At 33.8% G+C, this 23,701-nt stretch overlaps 1 protein-coding gene across 1 annotated transcript in view; it reads left to right on the top strand.

The window, feature by feature from the left end:
- LOC140048886 (von Willebrand factor A domain-containing protein 8-like) overlaps positions 1-23,701 on the top strand; it is a 96,806-nt gene that overhangs the window by 36,815 nt on the left and 36,290 nt on the right. The window contains exons 11-16 of the mRNA XM_072093691.1: positions 3,592-3,852; positions 4,280-4,357; positions 4,590-4,750; positions 7,826-7,939; positions 8,435-8,606; positions 23,087-23,164. Of these exons, the coding sequence (XP_071949792.1) occupies positions 3,592-3,852; positions 4,280-4,357; positions 4,590-4,750; positions 7,826-7,939; positions 8,435-8,606; positions 23,087-23,164 (864 nt within the window). The remainder of the gene's footprint in view (positions 1-3,591; positions 3,853-4,279; positions 4,358-4,589; positions 4,751-7,825; positions 7,940-8,434; positions 8,607-23,086; positions 23,165-23,701) is intronic.

The raw sequence follows: 23,701 nt of genomic DNA, 5'->3' as shown, positions 1-23,701 counted from the left end.
TAAATTTCAATTAGGAATTAAAAATCCCAGCATACCAAATGTGATATCCAGACTTAAAGATGTATTGTCCCCCTGAACAAAATAATTCTTAAACATTTTTCTGTTGAATATGCCATTTTAATGTCTCATAATTTATACACTTTGACCAAAAATTGGCTGCCAGCTAATGGATTTTTGGTTGAATTTAGCCATTTATTTTGTCACCATCTCTATTATTCATAGAATATGTTTTTTTAGGATATTTTGTTTGGCAGTAATTACTGTAGATGATACATACATAATATGGGAGATATATTATTTCAGCTGACAAGGTTGTTTTGGTCATGTAATTTAAAAATTGACTAAAAACTGTTAGAAAATGTAGGCTGAACAATTGTACCCATTTTGCTTGGAACCTACAATTGTTATATTTGTGGTTGGTTATAACACCATAGAGATTTCATTAAACCACATTCACATAATCACATTTCTTAATATTAATAATAATAATTGATATTATTAATTTTACTATAATTTATAAATACATTGTGAGTGGCATGTATTCTATAATCAGATGGGTGATTATTTCATATGTCATGACATGCACACCTGTGCCATCATGACACGTATTATCTTCTCCTTTACAACCGGCAGTGTGCAAATGTAATAAACACAATATCTTCCAATTTGCCAAAAGGAAATCGTTATGAATTAAAATTTTCCAATTTGGCAAAGCGGAAAATTAAATAATTCCAACTTTCCATATGAATGAATCTGTTGACGTAGTATCAAAAATATAAAGCTTATTCTTAGTTGCGTTGTTTTGTAATAATGAAAAAAACTGTGTGGGAATGGTAGTTTCTGGATATTACTAAATGTATGTAACCGATATAAGTAATTAAATACAAATCAAGTTAATTAGTTTTGCTTGAAATGTAGGAATTACCTTACATTGGCAAATACAGTAAATATCACGTTTTTCCCAAAAGCATACCGTAAAACCACCTAGTTCTCTTGGATGGGCTTCTTTTTTCGAGATGGGCTTCTTTTCGAGAGTACTTTGGCAAACTGTAGAGGGGAGCTTCTTTTCGAAATGAATGCTGTAAATTTTGTGAATTTTTACTACAATAATAAGACTTTTGAGACATTTTTTCAACCATGAAATTATGTTTAATATACCAATTAAAAAACAAATATAAAAGCAAAAAAAACAGTCCTATGATTCAACGTCAAATAAAATCATTTCGTTATCATCGTCGTCATCATCCACAATGGACTTTTCAAGAGTGTCGTCTGTCGATGATGGCATCTCATATCCAACCAACCCTTCGCGTTTACTTCTTTGTTTTCAGAACCATCAAGGGCTACATTTATCCCACACTTTCTGAACGACCGAATTTGCAGCGATGGATTTCTGTTCATCATGGACCAGGCATTGCCAACCCACTTTGTTATAAAAACTCCTCTTTTATCGCATTCTTAAATGGCTTGTTGAATACAACATCGAGGGGCTGTACTCTGCTGTTACAACCAGGGAGTACGTTGACCAACACATTGTGTTTGGCGGCCAAAAGCTCCTTAACTGTGTCTGTTTGCTGTGCTTTATGTACATCTGTGATCAACATGTGCTTACAATTTGGGGCCACAGGATTGGTAAATCGGTTTTCCCACTCTTCATCTATCCAAATCTTCATAATGCCTTCGTCACACCATGCTTTAGGTTGAAATTCCACCCTGACTCTCTTATCCCATTGACTCTGAAAATGGAAGTACATTTTTAAGCATTTATTATAGTCTAAATTTTATTGGATTGCTAGTGACAGTTATAATTATTATTAAAAATCCGTTTTCACTATAATACCGGTATTTTAACTGAACTTTTCTTTTTGTGAAATTCTTAATCCCATTCCTCTAAATTTGACCATCGGTCGTACCCTAGGGATTCCATCTGCAAATATAGTCAACTGAACCGTACACTGTCGTTTCTCGAGACCAGATGAGCCACTTGCCACCCATATCTCTTTCTTTCCTTCTACGTCATACGTTCTTTCATCAGACATAATAAAGGGCAGTGGTGTTTGATCCATGTTAACTATTTCACTATCTGCAAAGTCTCGCATTAAACGTTGTCTTCGGACGGCTTGGTGGAAGAAAGTAATGGCTGGACCCAAAGCTGTCGGTGGTTTTTGTGCTTGGTGCGTTTTCCTTTGATGGCTTAGTTTATTCCTCTTCTTGAAATTCATAAACCATCCATTTGAGGTTTTAAAGCCAACTGCTCCCTCTTCTACTGCAATTTGCTTATCTCTAGACTCTATCCACCATCGTTTCACTTCAATACCATTATTCCGCTTTTCTTTGAACTCTTGAAGAAGCTTTTGCTTAAGTGTCTCATATGGTGTCTTTCTTCCTCGCACGCCAACGAAGAACAGTTCTTTGAATGTATTGCAGCAATTGCGTCCTTTTTCTTTTTCTACTCTCGCACCAGCTTACGATCAATACTAAATTCTTTTGCAGTCTTTGTGACACAATTGCCATTAGTGCCATGCCACTGCTAAACATTAAGCTTATAGTCTCGAGTATACACTTTCCTCGTCTTTACCATTTTGCAAAAGCAAAGAAAAATAGCAAATACACACACAACGTGTTGTTTACTGTTACGTTTGACAACAAATACGCAGTGCAGGCGCTGTGCATAACGCGTATCGTCTAGGCCCAGACATTTTTTACTGGGGTCTTATACTTTTGCTTTATAGCTGGTGCATAATATAAAAATAAATAATACAGTAAACGAAAATGGCTACACCAAGTCCTATCCACAAAGTGGCAATTGTTTCATCTAGAATTAAAGGACACCATGTTTTTCAGTACAATTACAAAATAAACAAAGAAATGATATGTAAACTGGAACCTGAAAACAAGAAAAGTATAGCCAGAAATGCAATAAAGGTATGTTCGTTGAATGGTGCAGATGTTCGACATGTTCCTGAATGTTTGGCTCAGATAGCTCCGTTGATGGAAGATAGGACAGTAGTGCAGCTTTAAAGCCAAGATAACTGGAATGGAACGAACGGCCCCAGAAGGAAAATGGGTACTTGGTGGAGGTGTGGAAATTCCCTGCCGATTTTACATATTTGCCAACGAAGCAGACAAGTAAAAGATACAAGATGCGATCAAAGCACCATTTGGACGACAATAAACTGTAAAATAATCATACATATTAATTATTATCATCAGTCTGCATCACAAGTATCTGGCATTTAATTATTCTACTACAGTAACTCTTAATCACGTATTTGTATTGTTTATTTCTGTTCCTTTGACGTTCAGTTAATAAACGTGCTCTCGAAAAGGAGCCCATACTATCTTGAAAAGAAGCCCAAGGGGCTTCATTTCAAGATGGGCTTCTTTTCGAGAGCACTTTTGTAAACTGTAGAGGGGGGCTTCTTTTCGAGATGGGCTTCTTTTCGAGGTTTAAGCCCATGGGCTTCTTTTTGAGGTTTACGGTAGTCTTGCTTCAATGTTGCCTAGTATGATTTGTCTTCAGCTTTAGAACATCTTGGATTCTCATTAAAACTCTTTCATTTGATTGAGTGTTTTGTTTGTTTTTTTCAGAAATTTGAATTGCTTGAGGATAAATATGGAAATTTAACTCCATGCAGTATATCGAATATACAATACATGACAAATGAAGATAATGCAGATGTCACTATCCAAAGCAGAGGAGCAAAGTTTAATGTTAACATGGCAAGAGGTAACCAATCACCATCTTCACCTGATAGCATGGACTATATATCTGTACCATCGCATGAACATGTTTTAGCTGATATGATGCTTTCACATAGTGTCAAAGACTTTTGTCTTATTGGACCAAAGGTTAGTAGTTCATTTCATTTCATTTATTTTTTCAATACAGATAACTATAACAAAAGCTGTGATGGGTATAAACACAAAAGTAATTAAAGTTTGGATTTGATTGAGAAAATCAATATGTTAATATAAATTGTTAATTATCAGGTTTTGTTTCTAAATTCAGTCTGCCAATTTAACAGTCAAATTTAATATTATGAAAAAAACTTAATTTTTACTATCCCAATATTTTGCCAGATTCATAGGTGTGTAATTTAATTTTTATTTTTAAATTTTACAATTTTACAATATTTAAAAAAAAGCAAAAGTAGAAGTGCTCAACACAAATAGAAAAAAATAGAAATAAGTGGACAAATAAAAACTATTTTGAATATTAATAGGTCAATTGTATTACCTGTTAAAATGTTGAATTAAAATACTTTCTCTTCTATAGGGATGTGGCAAAAGTTTGCTTGTAAAACGCTTTGCAAGTATGCTAGGCTATCAACTTGAACTTGTCATGTTGTACCAGGTCAGTTCTCAAGATTAGGAGATACAAATAAGCATGTAAAGGGTTATTCAATGCATATAGTTTTAAAGTTTTATATCAATCACATACAATTGTTGTTTAATGTTTAAAATGATGTGAATTTTTCAAGCAATATCCTGTAGATGATTGTTTGATAAGAAAAGTTTGGCTATAATTTATTCTATAAATTTTTGACTGAAAAAACAAGAATTATATTATTATTATTGTTATTCAGGATATGACCTCAAGGGATTTTCTACAGCAAAGAATGACCTCACCAAATGGTGACACATCTTGGAGATTATCACCACTTATCACAGCAGCTGTAGATGGCAGTATAGCAGTACTTGATGGGCTTCACCGAGTTAATCCTGGTACATTAGCAGTATTAAATCGGTATATTATTCTTGTTTTTAACAAATATTACCAGTTTTTAATAATAAAATTTGAGGAAGAAAAAAAGTGAGGGAGTCCATCCCCTCAAAATTAGGTGGAGGGGGACATGTCCAGGTTTTGGGATTGGTGCGATTAAAGAATTTGCCTCTATTAATTATTGTTTTTTTTTTATTAAATAACAAAATATAGTTTGTGTTAAACATTCTCCTATAGGCTAGTTTGTAGGCTCTACTCGTAGCCTGGTAACAATGGTACAAAAATCGTACTAGCTATAGATGTAGGTCTAGCCTAGCATTGTCTCGCTTTTATTTTTTGGCAGAATCCATCCAGGAAAGATCCTGGATTTGATCTTGGTTCCTCAAATATTGTAGCTGATTTCACTGCACATCGAACCTATATACCATTCAATAAAACCTGAAAAAAGATTCCTCCGTGTAATCCACCTTTATGAAGAATAGATTACTTGAGAAAAAAAGATTTTTGATTAAATATATATATTTCACAAATTGTGTTGATTTTTATGGTTTGAGTTATAGTTTCACAATTTGCAGCCATACACTTTGTTTTGAAGAATATTTGCGTTGATTTTAAGGTTTTATTTTGTAGATTTTCATGTTTTAAATTGATTTTACGATTTGCGGCACTACACCCTTGCTATAAAGTATACTTTTGTCAAATTTAAAAATAATATAAGCTTGTTTGCTTTACTATCTACTTTGTCCAAGTACTCTCACTTGCACTGATGAAGGGCTAGTGTTGCCCGAAAGCTCTGATAATTTTTCTGGCTGTTTTGATTTAGCTTTCTGCTTATTTTCTTTTGTATCTCCATTGAGATCTGGCCACTGATACCCACAGCATTGTCATTGTTTTCAGTAATTTGCCTTTGGATTTATATATATATAAATATATATAAACACATTAGGCAATAAACATTAATTCGAAACCGCCCGGTGATATACTGAAATTTAATTAATTAATTTGAAACGATAAAGATGAGGAAATCTGTGAGAATGAGAAAAAGTCGCCCCAACCGAGACTCGAACTCGGACCGCCTGCTTGATATGCAGATGTCCTAACCATTAGACCACTGGGGCTTTCATGGTATTGTTCAAACTCGATTGGATAGCGACTCTTTAACATTCTCGGCGTGGTACGGCGGAACATATATATAAGTATATATGAATTACTTTTGAATTTATGTTCAATGTTTTAATTCATGAAGGTCTACAAACATAACTCACAAAATATTGCGGAAAGAAATAAGAACTTTGGTTGGTTGAAGAAAGTTATAATCACAAGGGGTTTTTCTGTAAATTGCGGATTTTACCATTTGTAATAAGCAAAAATGTGCAGAAGGATTATAATTTTAAGCACACAGGAAATTGTAACTAGATTTAATATTCATTTTTTTTAAACAATTTCGAATCCGCGATATGTGTAAATAGTAAATATCTCCGTTTAAAGCAAAAAATCTAAACCACAATGTAATACAAAAGTAGCAAAATAGAACCAAACCTCACGCAAAAATATTAAAACCATTGAAATAAAAAAAATGTAAATGAAAAAAAAACACACACAAACAAAACGATTCCAAATGGTTTGATACATTGTTGAACATGAAAACAACTTAACAATTGTGTTTCCGCAGTAATGTGTTTTTCATTCGATTTATGTCCACTTTTTTATTATATCTATACGGTAGTTTCGTATTTTGTACATCTAACTAATTCACACAGCACAAAATCAATGACCATAAAATACATCCGAATTTTATTATTAACCGTTTGTTTTTAGTTTGATAATTTGTCAAAGTTCTTTTATCAGAGTGCGCTTTTATTATACATGCAAAGTATATAACCACATATAAAGGCAGAAAAGACTCACAGGTCAGGGGCGGTCACAGAACTATTTTAAGGGAGTTGCCCACAAGTCCAGTACCGTAGACAACAAGTTTTTGCGCCACATGCCCCCCATGGTGGGGCCTGTGGTTTAGCAAATTTTGTTAAATGACACCCCTAGATGGCCGGAAATATGGTACTCTCGCACATAAAATTCACGATAAATGGCACCTATAGTTGGCAAGAAATGACACTCTTTATCAGGCTACCAAACAGCAATAGGCCTATACTATCGTATCCCGCCTATTTTTTCCGCCGGCAAAATACACGCAACCATTTTTAACCTCAGAGAAGTCCCCGACGAAGGTACTTCCGGTAAGCTAATAAATTCTGGCAATTATAATCAATAAATACAAATTAATTAATATTATCAATTAATAATTAAACAAATATGAAGCTGCTGCTATAAATATATTGAGCAAAACGTTAAATTGTATTTATTTGATCAATAAGTCAGTATAACCACACTTTCCAACATTCATTTCCATTTATCCATTATAATCTGTACAACAGTGTTGCTTAAACTACACTTTAGAAAGAAAATATGATCGAAATTTGCAAAAAGAAGCAGTTAAACAAAGTTTGGAACTTCCGTAATTACTACGGAAATTGGGCCCAATATTACGGACATAAAATAAAGATAAATAGGGTACTATGGAAATACTTAAATGATAAGGAATCTCCAACAAAATGCAATAATTATGGACAAATCAACGACCCATATGACAGGGTTTTCACAGTGTGTATATGCTTTTCGTACCTTCTCATACGCACACAAGCAATCCAAACAGTCAGAAATTCATTCTGAGCATGTTCAGAAATATATCAACACAAAAAATACGCTGACAGCCGGCGGGAAATTGTACGCGGTATTGTAATGCTGGTTAATTTTACGCTGCCGTCTGTCAATTTACATATAGGCTCTTCCAAAACTGGACTTCTATAACGTTAATGGTTATTGGATATGATAAAATGGGATCTAAATTTTAATTTAGTGACAGAAAAAAATACTTAGCATGAAATTAAGGGTGTTGCCCGGGCAACCGGGGCAACCCCCTGCGTCCGCCCCTGCAGGTTACTGATAGTATGTATAATTACTGTAATATAATTGTTCTATTATTGCTAGAAACATTTCTAGTTTATATATAATGATTGGTACTTTACTTTTATCTTTTAGTTTGGTACATGATCGTGAAGTGACCCTCTTTGATGGTACACGTCTCATTGGCCATGATCGTTACGAAGAACTTAAGCAGAAACATGATTTAACAGACACTGAATTAAAGCAATGGTAATTTAACATTCAAAAATAATAAATTATTGTATAATCTTACTATTTTAGATGCCAGCGCTTGAACATTTTAAATTATCTTTTTCATGGATTTTTTTTTTGATATTGTATCATTTAATATGTTGTAAAAATGATGTTTTAATATAAATATACTTTTTTACATTTTAGATATGTAATATTCATTCATATATTTTAATTTTTTTTGTAATGTACTCTATTTCATTCCATACTGATTTAAATCTTAAGCATTGTTATAAATGTTGAAGCAACATCTATTTAATATTTATGTGTATATAAATGTTAACACATTTGAACAATAATATAATAAAAATTGCTTGCTTTTCTCATGGTTGTAAAGAGCGGTATGTTTCTTTGGTGAGGTATGCTGTCTTACCAAAGATTATAATTGCGGTCCATTTCATTGTTTTAGTGTAGAGCTGCTCATAAACAAAACAAGTATACTTTTATATCAACAGGCTTTATTTTTATTTGCAGTGGTATTCTTCCAATTCATCATTCGTTCCGAATCATTGGTTTAGCAGAACCTCCGTCTATTGGGGGTAGCAGTGGCCAGCAATGGTTATCATCTGAGATTCTTACTATGTTTTTATTCCATCAAGTTAAACCACTGTCATTCAAAGAAGAAATGACTGTCCTTCATGGAATAGTAAGTGACAATCATTTCATTTTTTAAAAAATAAATGTTTTTGTGTAGTGAAACCTCCTTGTGCAAACAATACCGCAATACGTGCATTTCGTAAGCAGGCGTTTTTGACTGTACAATTTTGATTAGTCATAAAATGCTAAAATGTTTTGCCAAACTCCCATAAGCATACTTTCCGCTTAGACTGGCTAAACTGGAGTCCTTTTAAAATAAATAGCCAGAATAGTTGTTAGTGAGAAGAAGAAGTCTTAAGCCAACATTAAGAGGGAAACCCTGAATCTATCACTAATTATAGACCTATTTCCATTCTTCCTGTAATTTCAAAAATTATTGAAAAAATGATGGATTCTAGACTGTATAATTACCTTAATAAATATAATTTGTTAACTCATAGACAATATGGATTTAGGTCAAATCACTCAACTTGTCATGCTATTCTAGAATAGTAAGTTCTATAAATTAAGCATTCGAAAACAATAAACTTTTGTTAAGTACATTTCTCGACCTATCTAAAGCGTTTGATGTAGTAAATCATTCAATATTACTAGATAAACTTTCATATTATGGTATTAGAGGTATTGCACTTGAATGGTTCAGGAATTATCTTAATGACCGCAAACAATTTGTACAAATCAATAATTGTAAGTCATCTGCAAGTCCGGTTACATGTGGAGTGCCACAGGGTTCTGTTTTGGGCCCCTTGTTATTTTTAATTGACGTAAATGACCTATCTCAAGTAACTGACAATTTACGTGTGATCTCATTTGCAGATGACACAACAGTTTTTTTCCAACATGATAATATAGATACCTTATTTAATGTATTTAATAATGAATTACAAAAAATTAGCACTTGGTTTATTGCAAACAAATTGCTGATTAACTTAACAAAAACAAATTGTATTGTCTTTCATTCTCATAAAAAAAGAATAACATTCTATAACAATCATAATATTTTACTAAATGGTGTTAAAATCACTCAAAAAAGTGAATTATTATTCCTGGGTGTTTTGATAAATGAACATCTAAACTGGACAGGTCATCAACATTATAGCAAATAAGATTTCCAAGAGTATTGGTGTAATAAATAAGCTTAAACATTTTTTCCCTTACAATATTTTAATACAACTTATAACACACTTGTACTCCCTCATTTACAATACTGTAACCTTATTTGGGCAGCTGACTACTACTCTCATCTTGATAAACTATTAAAGTTGCAAAAATGTGTAATCAAAATTATGCATTTAGCTCCATTTGATTCTCATTCTGAACCATTGTTTAAGAAATCAAATATTCTTAAAATTACTGATATCCATAACATTCAAATCTCTATTTTTATGTTTAAATTCATAAAGGGCTCACTACCTAGACCTATTCTTGAATTGTTTTCTAAATCTACTGTTATAAACAAATATAATTTTAGAAATCTACGTAAGGCCCTGTTCAGACCCATGGCGTTAGACCGTTTTAGCGTACGACGCTAAAAGAATGTGTGTCTGAACAGTTGGGGATTAGCGTACAACGCGTCGTACAACGGTTGTAGCGTTGTAGTGGAAAACGGTTGATAGTACCGTTTTAGCGTACGACGCTACTGTAAGTCAACGTTGTATCCAATCAGAACGTTTCCTGTTATGACGCGAAACAAGGTTTGACCTAGGCTGACATCTTGTATCGTCAATGTGTGAGATGGATTTCAATAACAAAAAGGCCAGAATAAATAAGGCCTAACTACACTACAAATACAACTGTTACAAAGGCTACAAACTATTATCAACTGATTACCATTATATTTTCTAACAAATGACATAAATACATGCACCTTGTATTTAAACATAGGGACTACGATCACATCCGCTTTTAGGCCTAGCTAGGCCTAGAGCCATTCACGCATTTCATTCAAGCTAAAAACTAGCGTGGGACATCAAGTCACTCATTCATCAAGGCAGACTAGACTGGACAAGTTTAATGCTGAAAACCCCCTAACTCCTAAAAAATCAGTAAACAAACAAGGGGAGCTGTGTCCCTTTTATTAGCAAGTTAAGGGTTATTTTCAACCGACTGAACTAAAGAATATATATCTTTGACTGGACTGGATAGACTAATCACAATCATTGTTTTCTTCATCATTACGAGGCCTGCTTTATTTTCGTAACACAAGAGCCTGGGGAAAATGTTTTTTACTACAAAATAAAAACAATAGAAACAGAAATTTGGCTTTACTATATTTTTTTCTTAAATAAATGCTGAGGTATGTTTTATTTACGGCAAATTTTGTCATAATTGTAGGGCTGAGATCTAGGCCTATATACAGTGGAAATAATGATGAAAACACGTGGGTAATGTAATATAATGTTTGGGTTGTTGAGGTACTAATGAAGGACTCTTACTCGCTTGACTGTCGTAACACATATATTATTTATTCTGTATAATACTTCAGTACAATATACAACTATAAGTATACATAAGGAACGGACATTCAATGATGCTGTCAGTGAGGTGTGGTGTGTGTAGGTCTGCTTCTGGAGAAGTGGTTGTAAGGTGTGTGTTCCGTGGCGTGGTTGTAAGATGTGTCTGGGCCCTTCTGAAACTTGGGAGTATATTGGCTCAGTTCATTTGCATATGTCACTACGTAATCTGTGAGGGTAACGATTGGTCCTAAGTTGATCCAGGGGTGTTTAAGTGGGAGTGATTGATCTTATCTGGGGAGGTTACAATGATGAATTGGCCCTGTCAAATCTCTGCTTAAAACTGTCAGAATCTAATTGTTTTACGATGGGAACGGTCGCAAAGTTAAGCTAAGTGTTTTCTTTAGGGATTCTATTATAAACTAAATGGTCATTAAAACATCTGGACAAACTCTCCTTCGGACTTTCTGGGTCAACTTTGTGAACCTATCTGAATTCCGATACAAAGGTCAATTTCTTAAATATAAAAGTATATCTTTATATCACATCCCTCTGTTTCCCTTTTTTTTTTCTAATCTATTTAACATATAAAAATGGTTATAATAGTGGCATGCAAAATTAAAGTTATATAAAAGAAAAAAACATTATTATACATATAAGCAAAAATTGAGTTAGCCAAAACCATTGACTCTGAAGTGTAACCTTATCACTTTCACTCTCTCTCTTCTCTCTCTTTAAAAAATGAAATTAAAATTGAATTTGGTATAAAAATTCCGGAATTTATATAAAATTTAAAACAAAAAATGTATATAAAAAAAACAAAAGTGTTCTTCAAGATCGACATAATTGTGGGTCCGTTGCTTTGGAGGCATGCTACACTCGGATTACCGAAATATAAACATCACAACGGTTGGGTTTCCCTAAAAAACATCGGTCAAGAAGTCGACTCCCGTTAATTATTTGAAATAGAAAAAAAAATTTTATAAAGGATAAATTGAAATCAATCGGTGGGTTTATATAATAATCGATAAAAACGGAATGCACTCCACGGTATGTCCAACATGTAGGTAGTTGTGTAAGGGATCTCATTCAAATATACCATACCGCAATTCAAGCATTGGTATTTCTTGTTGAGGGATATTTGTTGGCAATTTTTGTGAAAAAATGTTCCGCAGCATTTGTTGATTGTACAGTCAGTATGAAAGTTTTTAATTTCGGGGTTACATTGACAAATTTGGCAGGGGGTATCTTGGTATTTATTTTCCAGGTACTGCATGTTACGAATGTGCGAATATAGTTTTTTCTTATATTTAGTTACAACATATCCAAATGGTGAGTGTTCGCTAGGTTTTAATTCGTCTTGGGGTATGATGCCTGTTTGTTGTCGGACTCTTGAAAAAAATGCTGTGCATTGTGGGGCTTTGATGTCTTTTGTAATTGCTAAGAGCAGGAGGGTCATAGAATAAATATGTTGTCTGTGAAATTCATGTGTGTTTGGTATACAAGTGGCGATGCCGTCTAGATTAATGGAAAGGTCGATTGTGGAAAAGTCAAGTAGGGCTGGTTCACTCTTATGCTTCCAAATGTAATCTATAATGGGGGAGGACATTTTGTCGAAACAACATAAATAACTGCCAATGTGTAAAAGGGTATTTAATTTGAGGTTTGTCAGTTGGTCTGCTGGACGGATGTCGCAAAGGAATAATAAAACTCTTTTCAAGGAATCTAAAGTAAATGGCATCGTTTTGGTAATATGGAGAATTACGTTTTGTTCGCTTTGGTAAAGGATTATCTTCTTTATAAGGGCACATTCTGTGGACAGGGGCGTCATTTGAATTTTGTGTTTTAAGCATAACTGTGTAAGGTCAAGCTTTTCGGATTCCATTTTAGGGGGAAATTTGGAATTGACTAAAATTACGATAAATAAAATTAAAATGTATTTAAAATAAACAATATTAAACTAAATAAACAATATAAAACTCAAACAATAAAATTTTAAGTTCAACTATTATAACAATCTCACAAAAGTAAATTAACTTATAATTCGACAGTAAATACTGTATATTTGATACGCTCGTGCGACTTATTTATAGTCTGCCCATCCGGTTGTTTATATATATAGCTCGTAATTGGCTCTACTCCTCCCTCGAGCGTTAATCAAACGTCAATTGGTCAAATTTAAAGAACTTAAAGAATATGTACAATGAATATATATCAAATAGCGCGACAACTTATCGCGTTCTAATGGCCTTCAAATATAAATCAATCAAATCGAAACATAAAACTCAAGAAACTGTGGCTGATTAGCCTAGAATCAAAATATCAAACTCAATCACTTAAAACTTTAAAGAAACAAATGTGTGTGTCCCGTTGACACAAACTTATCCACAATATATCGTTATCGTCACAACTTTATCGATTTAAGCATTTATATTTACAGGTAATTACGATTTCAATCGGTCGGCAAATTCGACTTTTGTACTCAATGTTAAAAAAATTACAATTAAAAGTACTAAGAAAATCTCCTGTTATTGTATATCAATTAATTAATGCTTGAGATTAACGACTCAAAGGTTAAACAAAATATTTGTTACAAAATGATTGTCGTTCTTTTCAATATCTCAATATATCGATCATTCAAAATTCAAAATTAATCATTATCAAACTCGTTACAAAATCAATACTTAATCATAAATTCAATTCTCTTTTAACTGAAATCACATCATTACTTAACAAATCTCATCAAAAATACGTAGACTATGCTATCATTAATTTAGCAAATGTCGTAATTTAAAAATAATCTTGCAAAAAAATTAAATCAGTAATTCGTTGCATTATACAAACGTTTTATGAATCGTTTTGGCGATCCACTTATCGGTATCTGTTTATCATTAATGATCTCTTTAATCAATTTATCTGTATCGTTATATCTGTCAATATTCCACCAAAATTGGCGATCATTAGATTCGTGTTTTGTTTCATCAGTGTTGCGTTTGGCTGAAGTCGGTTTAGAATACGAAACTAAAACTTGGAAATGTCCTGCTTTAAATCTACCTCGGTTTAATGTCATAATTGAATCATTAGGTGCTGTCATAATTAGATTAGTTTGTTCCTTGATTTGTTCTTCTTTCATTTGGAATGGGGCTGCTAATCCCATGTTATTCTCTACACAGTCAATGTAAGGTTGAAAGTTAAGGGGTTCTACTTTAGTTGGATGTGTAAGGGTATCTGATTGCAATTGGGTGGGTGTCCTATCATGTTCGTCTACAAATTCAACATTGGTTTCGTCATTTACTACATTAATGGTGTTTTGGATTTTATCGTTATTATCATCGGTGGGTTCATTCAACAATTGTTTAAGTTTTTGGAGATGTGTAAAATTTTTGCGTTCTTTGGGTGTTCTCATAAAACAGGGTTTCAGTCTGTTATAATTGAATACGTCGCGAAGTATTTCTCCTTTAATCGTCGCTAGGATGTAGTGTGTTCTGTCTAGTACTTCATGGATCACTAATGGTCCGACCCATTCTGCGGCGATTTTCTTTGAATTTGCCGTTAGTGATGATGATGTTGGCTTGTATAAATATACGAGTTGTCCTACTGAGTAAATTGGACATTTTTCTAAGCGTTGGGAAATTTTTGAGTTTTGGACGTTTTGTTGTGTTCGCTGTAATTGTAGCATTGTCTGTGAAATGTTTTGAAATTTCTTCTTGAGATGTTCAAAGTATTCTTCATAGGAATGAGACAATCCTGAAATAGGGTTAAATGCTAATGAGGTCAAACTTGGAGGTTGGCGGCCAAAAACTAATTCGTAAGGGGAGTGGTTTCCTAGATGTGGGGATGAAAACGAGTTATAGGCATAACATGTTGTTGATACAAATCTAACCCAATCTGTTCCGAATTGGTTAAGGTTCACTTTTAACAGGTCCGATACGGTGCGGATATGACGTTCAACTTGTAAACTACCGTGATTGTGGACGCTGATGATTTTCCTATCAATATTAAGGGTGTTACATAATAGTGTTAATAATTTTCCTGTAAGGGAGGTTGCTGCATCTGAAATAAGACGAGATGGGGGTCCAAAAATACTGATGACCTTTTGAATTAGTGCTTCACAAATTGTTTCGGCATCAATGGATTTCAAAGGTACACAAATCAAAAATCTAGTTATCTCATCACATACTACCATAATATGTTTAAAACCTGAAGGCGATGTTGGCATACTCTTAAAATCTAGACTGAGTGTATGAAAGGGACGGTAAGTTGCTGGTACTCGATCGTGTAAAGGACGTAATTTATCGGTTTTGGGACGAAATTGTTGACATCTAAGACACGCTTGGGTATAATTGTTGACTTTCTCGAACATAAGAGGCATGTAAAATAATTTCCTAATAGTAAGGTAAGTACGCATCGTACCTTGGTGGCTACTTAACAAATTGTCGTGATACTGAGAAATAACAGTCTCTGCTAAGTTTTCAGGAACAGCTAATTGCAATACAAATTCTCCACCTTTATCTTGGAAAAATAAACGGAATAGTAAACCGTTGCACAATATGTACTGCTCTGACTTATTCTGAACTGCACGAGCTGCTTTCTTATCAGCTGGAAGGATATCATGAACTAAATAATCGTAAACTGGCTTAAAAAATGGTGAAGTTTCTTGTTCAACACGTAATTGTTTAACATCTACTGGGAGGTTATAATCTCTAATTATCTTTCTTTGAATAACATCCATTAATCTATCTAAGTCTTGTTGTTTTGGGATGTGTGCTGACTTAAATTCAGTTATGTTTGGTACTAGTGGTTTGGGCGATGTATACAATTCAACTGGTACATTTCGATGTGTAGTGTCTTTGCTTTGTTTATTTTTGTCTACTAGTCGTTCCTCTGGAGGTTGTCGAATGTTTACATTACGTATTGGGGGTGGTGTTGCGATAGGTGGCGTTATGATAGGCGGTGATCGATGTGCGTTTGTTTGTTGTCTCGTGATTATCTGTGGTGTAGTGGAAGGTTGAGGTGTAGGTCGCGTGTTTGTTGTCACTGGGTTTTGATTAATGACAGGCGTTTGTTTGGGTTTGGGTTTATGTAGGTCAGGTATATTTATTCCCATTTTCTTGGCGTATGACCTTGTTACTGGTCTGCTAGTAGATGTGTTTGTAATCGGGTTAAGAGATGCAGTCTCTGTAATATTAAATGCAATGGGTACAACTTGATCAATTTCGGAATCGTCATCACGAGGGGCTCGGGAGAGGAAATCTGCTAAAACTAATTCAGTTCCTTTCTTATAACCAATTTGGAAAATGTATCCGGACAATCGTAATATTAGTTTCTGTAAACGGGGTGTACATGGCTGATCTTTTGAATTCCAAATTTGTACAATTGCTGAGTGGTCTACGAATGCATCAAATTCGCAACCCTTTAGTAAGTGTCGAAATGCTGAAACGTTAATGTAAAGTCCAAATAACTCTAATTCTGTGACGCTATATCGTTGACAGGCTTGTGGTAAGATTTTGGAATAATAACCTATTATGTGTTCTTTATCGTTTACTGTTTGTGTTAAATATGAACCTGTTGCGGTTCTTGAAGTGTCGCTATATAGCGTAAATCTACCTTCTTTTCTAGGCATTTGAAGAGTAGGTGGTTTAACCATTAATTGTTTAATTTCGTCAAATGCTTTCTGGTGGTCAGTAGACCAAACAAATTTTCGGCGTTTGCTTGCGAGTGTGTGTAACGGACGTAAAATTGATTGTATTTGAGGGAAAAAATGGGATACATAATTTACTGCACCAATAAATCGTTTAGTTTCTTTATGGGTTCGTGGGACTGGCAAATTTCGGATAGCTGCACACCTGTCGCCTAATGGTGTGATACATGCGTGTCCTGAAGAATTAATCAGGATGGTGTGTCCCATATATTGCACTTTATTCTTGAATAACTTACATTTCTTTGGGCAAATTCTAAAACCATTTAATTGTAGGGCTTGTAAAACGGAAACAAGGTGCTGCTTATGAGCAAATTTGTCTTGGCTAAATAAAATGATATCATCATGATGGGCGATACAGAATTCTCTAGAATTTGGGATTTCATTTAAAATTTCGTCAATCTTTGCTTGAAATATACCTGGTGAAACGTTTAATCCTTGTGCTAATCTCTTATAATAATAATGTTTTCCACCATGATATGAAGCTATACCTGTATATTGTTGGGCATGTTCGGCTAATGGTACACAGTGGAACGCTGATTTCAAATCAATTACGCTAAGAATCTGTGCATTAGCGTTACCTATTGTTTTCAAAGTTTCGGCTAATAATGGGAATGGGTGATTAATACGTTTTATCCTGGAATTTAGATAGCGGAAGTCTGTGACAACTCTTTTATCTTTTGAATTTTTCTTTGAAACAAGAAGGACAGGGGAAGTATACGATTGGTGTCCTACTGCTAAGATTCCTAGTTTGACTAATTTGTTCAATTCGGCCTCAATAACATTTTTGTCTTTGTCTGTCGCGAAGTATGGGCGAATAAAAAATGGTTCATCGTCAGAGAGGTGTATGTCGGCTTTGAAGTTTGGGCAGCTAGATAGTTCACCATAAAGTGAAAATGCGTTTCTGTTTTGTTGTAAGGTTTTATACAAATCTTCTTTTTCTCTATGTGTTAAAACGCTGTCTGTTAAATCAACTTGTTTTCTAATTATTTCTTCCTCGGTTAAAGATAGCAATGGGTCTGTACGTTCTAAATGTGGGTACTTATTTGCGTTGTCATTGGTCAACTTTATTCTATCAATTGGTAGGTCGTTAGTAACTGTTACAAGGTTGGTTAAGTGAAGGCTCGCGATAGGTTGATGTGTATTTAGAGATACGTTTCTGTTTGTGTTGTTAGTGATATCAATGTTGGTTTCTCCTCTGTGTAATTTTACTAACATATCTGATGGACAAAGTTTTGAAATATGGGTGGTTGCATGTAGAACAACATCGGAATTGCGTACAAAGGCGGGAACCCTTCCTTTTAATTTAACTGTTTTAGTATCACCGGGTTTAAGAAAAATCTTGTGTACTGGACGAAAGCTAAAAATCTTTGGTCTAATGCGAAATGTGTTTTCCTTAAAATTTAAAGTACCGTCGAGTTCAGACAATGTTTCGGTTCCAAGTATCAGGTCAATACCTGTCAAATTTTTAACGATTAATGCTGAAATTTTAAATTTGTGTCCTTGGATAAATAATTCGAATTGCACTAAGTGGTTGGCATATAAGAAGTCACCGTTACCTAATCGAAATTTGGTTGTGTTCACTTTAACTGGCTTTAAACGCGATAAATAAAGTGAGGAATTAACGTACGATTGTGAGATTATAGTTCTAGTTGAACCACTGTCAAATAAAGTTAAAACATTTCTACCATCTGGTAAATTTCCTTTAACGTAATTTCTGTCGTTAAGTAACAAATCAATATTATCTGAATTTCCTAAGTATTTTGCCTTAAAATTGTCGTATTTAGTATGGGGGGCCAGATTATAGGCGGCATCTAGTCCCCTTTTTAAAAATCCTGCTGGTGGCTAGGGTAGTAATTGTTTGACTGTTGGTATGGGTATGGCGGGGGATAGTTTCCGTAAGAGCGGTTTTGTTGTCGGCAGTGCCTTGCTATGTGGCCTGGTTTCCCGCAGTAATAACAGGTTGGGGGAGGTTGTCTATATCTTGGGGTCGGTGGGGTCTGGAATCGGGGTTTGTATGGGCTTGGGCTTCGGTTTCGTCTTGGGATATAATTTCGGGTGGGGGAACGTGAGCGTCGAGTATCATCATTAAGGGATCGTTTTGTTGTGGCCATGTCTAACTTGAGAGAATTTATCTCATGTTGGAGCGATTCGAGACTATTAGGCCTATCTGTTTCCTTATTGATATTGAATGAAACTTCCCGTGTGGCATCATCTACGGAAAGGTCAAGGTAATTTTGTGTGCTATTTACAATATTTTCAATAGTGGAATCGATTGGGGTGGACATGGCTACAGCTGCTCTACATTTTGGTGGAAGGGTCGAAATAAATTTATTCTTTATCTGCTGGTCAGCGTATCCAATTCTGTCTGCGGCTTGTTTGATTTTGGTTAAGTGCTTTTCGGCGTTGTCGCCAGTGGTGTATGTAATTGAATCGTATTCTCTTATGTGCGCATAGATTGATTTGTTTTTACTAAACCTGTTGATGAATTGGGTTTTTAAGGATTCTAGTGAATCGAACTGCTTTCCCTCAATCCAGAGTCTAGCTTGGCCCTGAAGGCTACGTTTAAAAATACTTATTACATTAATTAATTGGGCATTGTTTACAGGGTTTTCTAACGTGTGGGCCTCAAGGTAGTCGGTAAACGATAAGTAATGTGCACTACATTGGTCGTGATCGGTTATGGAACCGTCATATCTTTTGGGAAGGAAATCGGTTTGTCTTAGGTGGGGCACGGGGTGAGGATTGACGGGCTCATTTAAAATTACTTCGTTATCAACAACGTCGACCATACTTTATAATATTAATTATTAATCAAATATCAAAAACAATTTAGTGTATATGTAAACTCTCACTTTTTCAATCAAGGTTACAAATCAAAATCAAAATGGTTTTGACTTACCCCAAATGCTTCGGATCCAATTAAAAATGAATTAAAGGAATGCAAAAAGTGTTCAAAAATGTCTAAATGTTCAAACAACGAATTAAAGAAATGTTAAAGGTGCTCATCAATGTTCAAATTTTCAAACAACGAATTAAAAAAATGCGAAAGGTGTTCATCAATGTTCAAAAAAGGTAAATGTAAAAAAAACGATCGAAAAAAAACGGCGTGAAGTTGAAAGTCTCTAAACGAAACAGTTCTTGTCCGCTTGCTTCTGTTTTGATTCTTCTTGGGTCTTCCTCGATTATCTTCTTTGTCTTTATCCAATGGTTATAATTTTATAAAATTTCTGCTTGTCTCGATTTCATTCAAATATAATTTCAGCTTGTCTTTTGTGTCTTCCTCGATTATCTTTTTTGTCTTCATCCAATGGTAATAATTTGATCAAATTTCTGCTTGTCTCGATCTCATTCAAATATAATTTCAGCTTGTCTTTTGAGTCAAAGTAAATTTCTCTCCTTTCAAACAAATATGGTTATTTTTGTCTTCGTCTTCGTCTTCGTGTCTTGTTAAGTGTTTATTTCTTGTTTTCTCACTCCGTTCCTTATGAAATTTGGGTCTTCCACCATGTAATATAATGTTTGGGTTGTTGAGGTACTAATGAAGGACTCTTACTCGCTTGACTGTCGTAACACATATATTATTTATTCTGTATAATACTTCAGTACAATATACAACTATAAGTATACATAAGGAACGGACATTCAATGATGCTGTCAGTGAGGTGTGGTGTGTGTAGGTCTGCTTCTGGAGAAGTGGTTGTAAGGTGTGTGTTCCGTGGCGTGGTTGTAAGATGTGTCTGGGCCCTTCTGAAACTTGGGAGTATATTGGCTCAGTTCATTTGCATATGTCACTACGTAATCTGTGAGGGTAACGATTGGTCCTAAGTTGATCCAGGGGTGTTTAAGTGGGAGTGATTGATCTTATCTGGGGAGGTTACAATGATGAATTGGCCCTGTCAAATCTCTGCTTAAAACTGTCAGAATCTAATTGTTTTACGATGGGAACGGTCGCAAAGTTAAGCTAAGTGTTTTCTTTAGGGATTCTATTATAAACTAAATGGTCATTAAAACATCTGGACAAACTCTCCTTCGGACTTTCTGGGTCAACTTTGTGAACCTATCTGAATTCCGATACAAAGGTCAATTTCTTAAATATAAAAGTATATCTTTATATCACAGTAAGAGCACGTGAATATGCAACTAGAAACAACCTGGATGACGTACTTCCGTTGTAACGATAATCGTACGCTATGGGTCTGAACACCTCGTTTTTTTCTCTGCGGTTTGTAACGTGACCTTGATAGTAACGTTGTACGCTAAAACGGTCTAACGCCATGGGTCTGAACAGGGCCTAAGATACTTGTACCACTTGTTAGATTAACCAAATCTAAATATTGTATAACCTTCTCAGGTTATTTAATTTGAAGTCTAAATAAGGCGTATACCTTTTTCCTTATTAAACTATTTCTAATATTTGTTTTGTTAGGGGTCTGATTGAGACAAGTTTAATACTTCTATACCAGATCCCAGCCAAAAAAAAAAAGTAGAAATGTTATGTTAAAATGTTTAATATTTATGTTAAATAATATGTTTTTTGGTTGAATAAATCTTACGAAACAAAACAAAACGAAACCTGACATGTGGCTTTTATATTAGGCCTAGACCCAGTCACATCTTCTAGAATTTGTACCTAGAAGAATAAATTATAGACTAATAATACCTCCTGTGTACTATCCTATGCAATGAAGTTAGGTACTATACAAAGTACGTATTGATCATATTAAATCTAGGGAAGCGTGCTCAAATTAAACATTTACAAATATCAGGAATCACCTTCTTAGTAAAGTAAGGCCTTAACTAAACTGAAGTAGGTCTAATATATAAATGTAAAGCCAAAAATGTAAATGTATGCATTATCTGATTTTTATTTTCATCCAAATCAATATCGAGAAATTGCACATTTGGCGGGATGGGCACTGAATATCTGGATACTTTTGCTATTATTCTTTATAGAATAGAAAATTTGTATAAAATACAATCTTAGTTGTCTACATTTTTTTAAATAAATGTATGAAATGTGAAATTTCACTTTTTAATTCCTTTTATTTTAAGTACCAATTCATGATAAAAGCTTAGGGAGCAAAAATAAAATGAATATAAATAGATGATATGATAGCAATTATTGAAGAAATAACTCAACAACTTGTGTTTTGGATCTTTTACTTTGTTACTAAGATATAACTCAACAACTTGTGTTTTGGATCCTTTACTTTGTTACTAAGATATAACTCAACAACTTGTGTTTTGGATCCTTTACTTTGTTACTAAGGTATAACTCAACAACTTGTGTTTTGGATCCTTTACTTTGTTACTAAGATATAACTCAGCAACTTGTGTTTTGGATCCTTTACTTTGTTACTAAGATATAACTCAACAACTTGTGTTTTGGATCCTTTACTTTGTTACTAAGATATAACTCAACAACTTGTGTTTTGGATCCTTTACTTTGTTACTAAGGTATAGCTCAACAACTTGTGTTTTGGATCCTTTACTTTGTTACTAAGATATAACTCAACAACTTGTGTTTTGGATCCTTTACTTTGTTACTAAGATATAACTCAACAACTTGTGTTTTGGATCCTTTACTTTGTTACTAAGATATAACTCAACAACTTGTGTTTTGGATCCTTTACTTTGTTACTAAGATATAACTCAACAACTTGTGTTTTGGATCCTTTACTTTGTTACTAAGATATAACTCAACAACTTGTGTTTTGGATCCTTTACTTTGTTACTAAGGTATAACTCAACAACTTGTGTTTTGGATCCTTTACTTTGTTACTAAGATATAACTCAGCAACTTGTGTTTTGGATCCTTTACTTTGTTACTAAGATATAACTCAACAACTTGTGTTTTGGATCCTTTACTTTGTTACTAAGATATAACTCAACAACTTGTGTTTTGGATCCTTTACTTTGTTACTAAGGTATAACTCAACAACTTGTGTTTTGGATCCTTTACTTTGTTACTAAGATATAACTCAACAACTTGTGTTTTGGATCCTTTACTTTGTTACTAAGATATAACTCAATAACTTGTGTTTTGGATCCTTTACTTTGTTACTAAGATATAACTCAACAACTTGTGTTTTGGATCCTTTACTTTGTTACTAAGATATAACTCAACAACTTGTGTTTTGGATCCTTTACTTTGTTACTAAGATATAACTCAACAACTTGTGTTTTGGATCCTTTACTTTGTTTAAGCTTCTTTCTCTGTTTTATAGCAGCTACATTATTTTGTAATTCCTATTTTATAATAAATAATGCTCTCCTACTTTTTTATTTGCTCTCATATTTTCAACATATCAAAACATGGATGTAATTAAGTAAATCTTTCAATGATTGTCATTGTTTATTTTGTAAATATTGTAGGTTCCTGGATTTCATGAAGCTAGTCTAGAGCAGTTGCTTAACTTCTCACATCGTCTGAGAAATGCAACAGATCCTACAGTAAGTTAAGTGTTTGTTTACTAGAATCACAGTTCCTCACTCAAGAATTCACCTCACACTCACAGTCAGCATACCTCCTACATTCTGTAATTTATTATAGAATACACTATGCTTTACTCCTCTGCAGTGACCATAATGTGGGTGGAACTAATTTATAGCATATGTTGGTTTATAGCACTAGTTTATTTTATGTAAAATGTAAATTGATTGTACTTAATATTTATTCAACTTTTGAGCTTTATTAGATATTAATTTACCAATTTAATTTCCTGTTAAATTACTAATGATACTAAGTCTAATTTTCGAATAATAACAATGCAGTGGAAGTTCTCAATGAATATCCAGAATAAGATTTCATGACAATGACATATACTGAATACTGAAATGCTTTTATCCATTATCATACAATAACAATAGAAATTTTTCTTGAAGATTGGCAAATATTAGTAAGATAAAATACAGATGTATATATAATATAAACAAAAATTAATATATAGAATACACACACATTATTGCACAAAAACTGTTGTAAAATGC

The sequence above is a fragment of the Antedon mediterranea genome, chromosome 5 (genome assembly GCF_964355755.1).
Source record: "Antedon mediterranea chromosome 5, ecAntMedi1.1, whole genome shotgun sequence".
NCBI classification, from domain to species: Eukaryota; Metazoa; Echinodermata; class Crinoidea; order Comatulida; family Antedonidae; genus Antedon; species Antedon mediterranea.
This window is presented reverse-complemented; position numbering and strand designations above follow the sequence as displayed.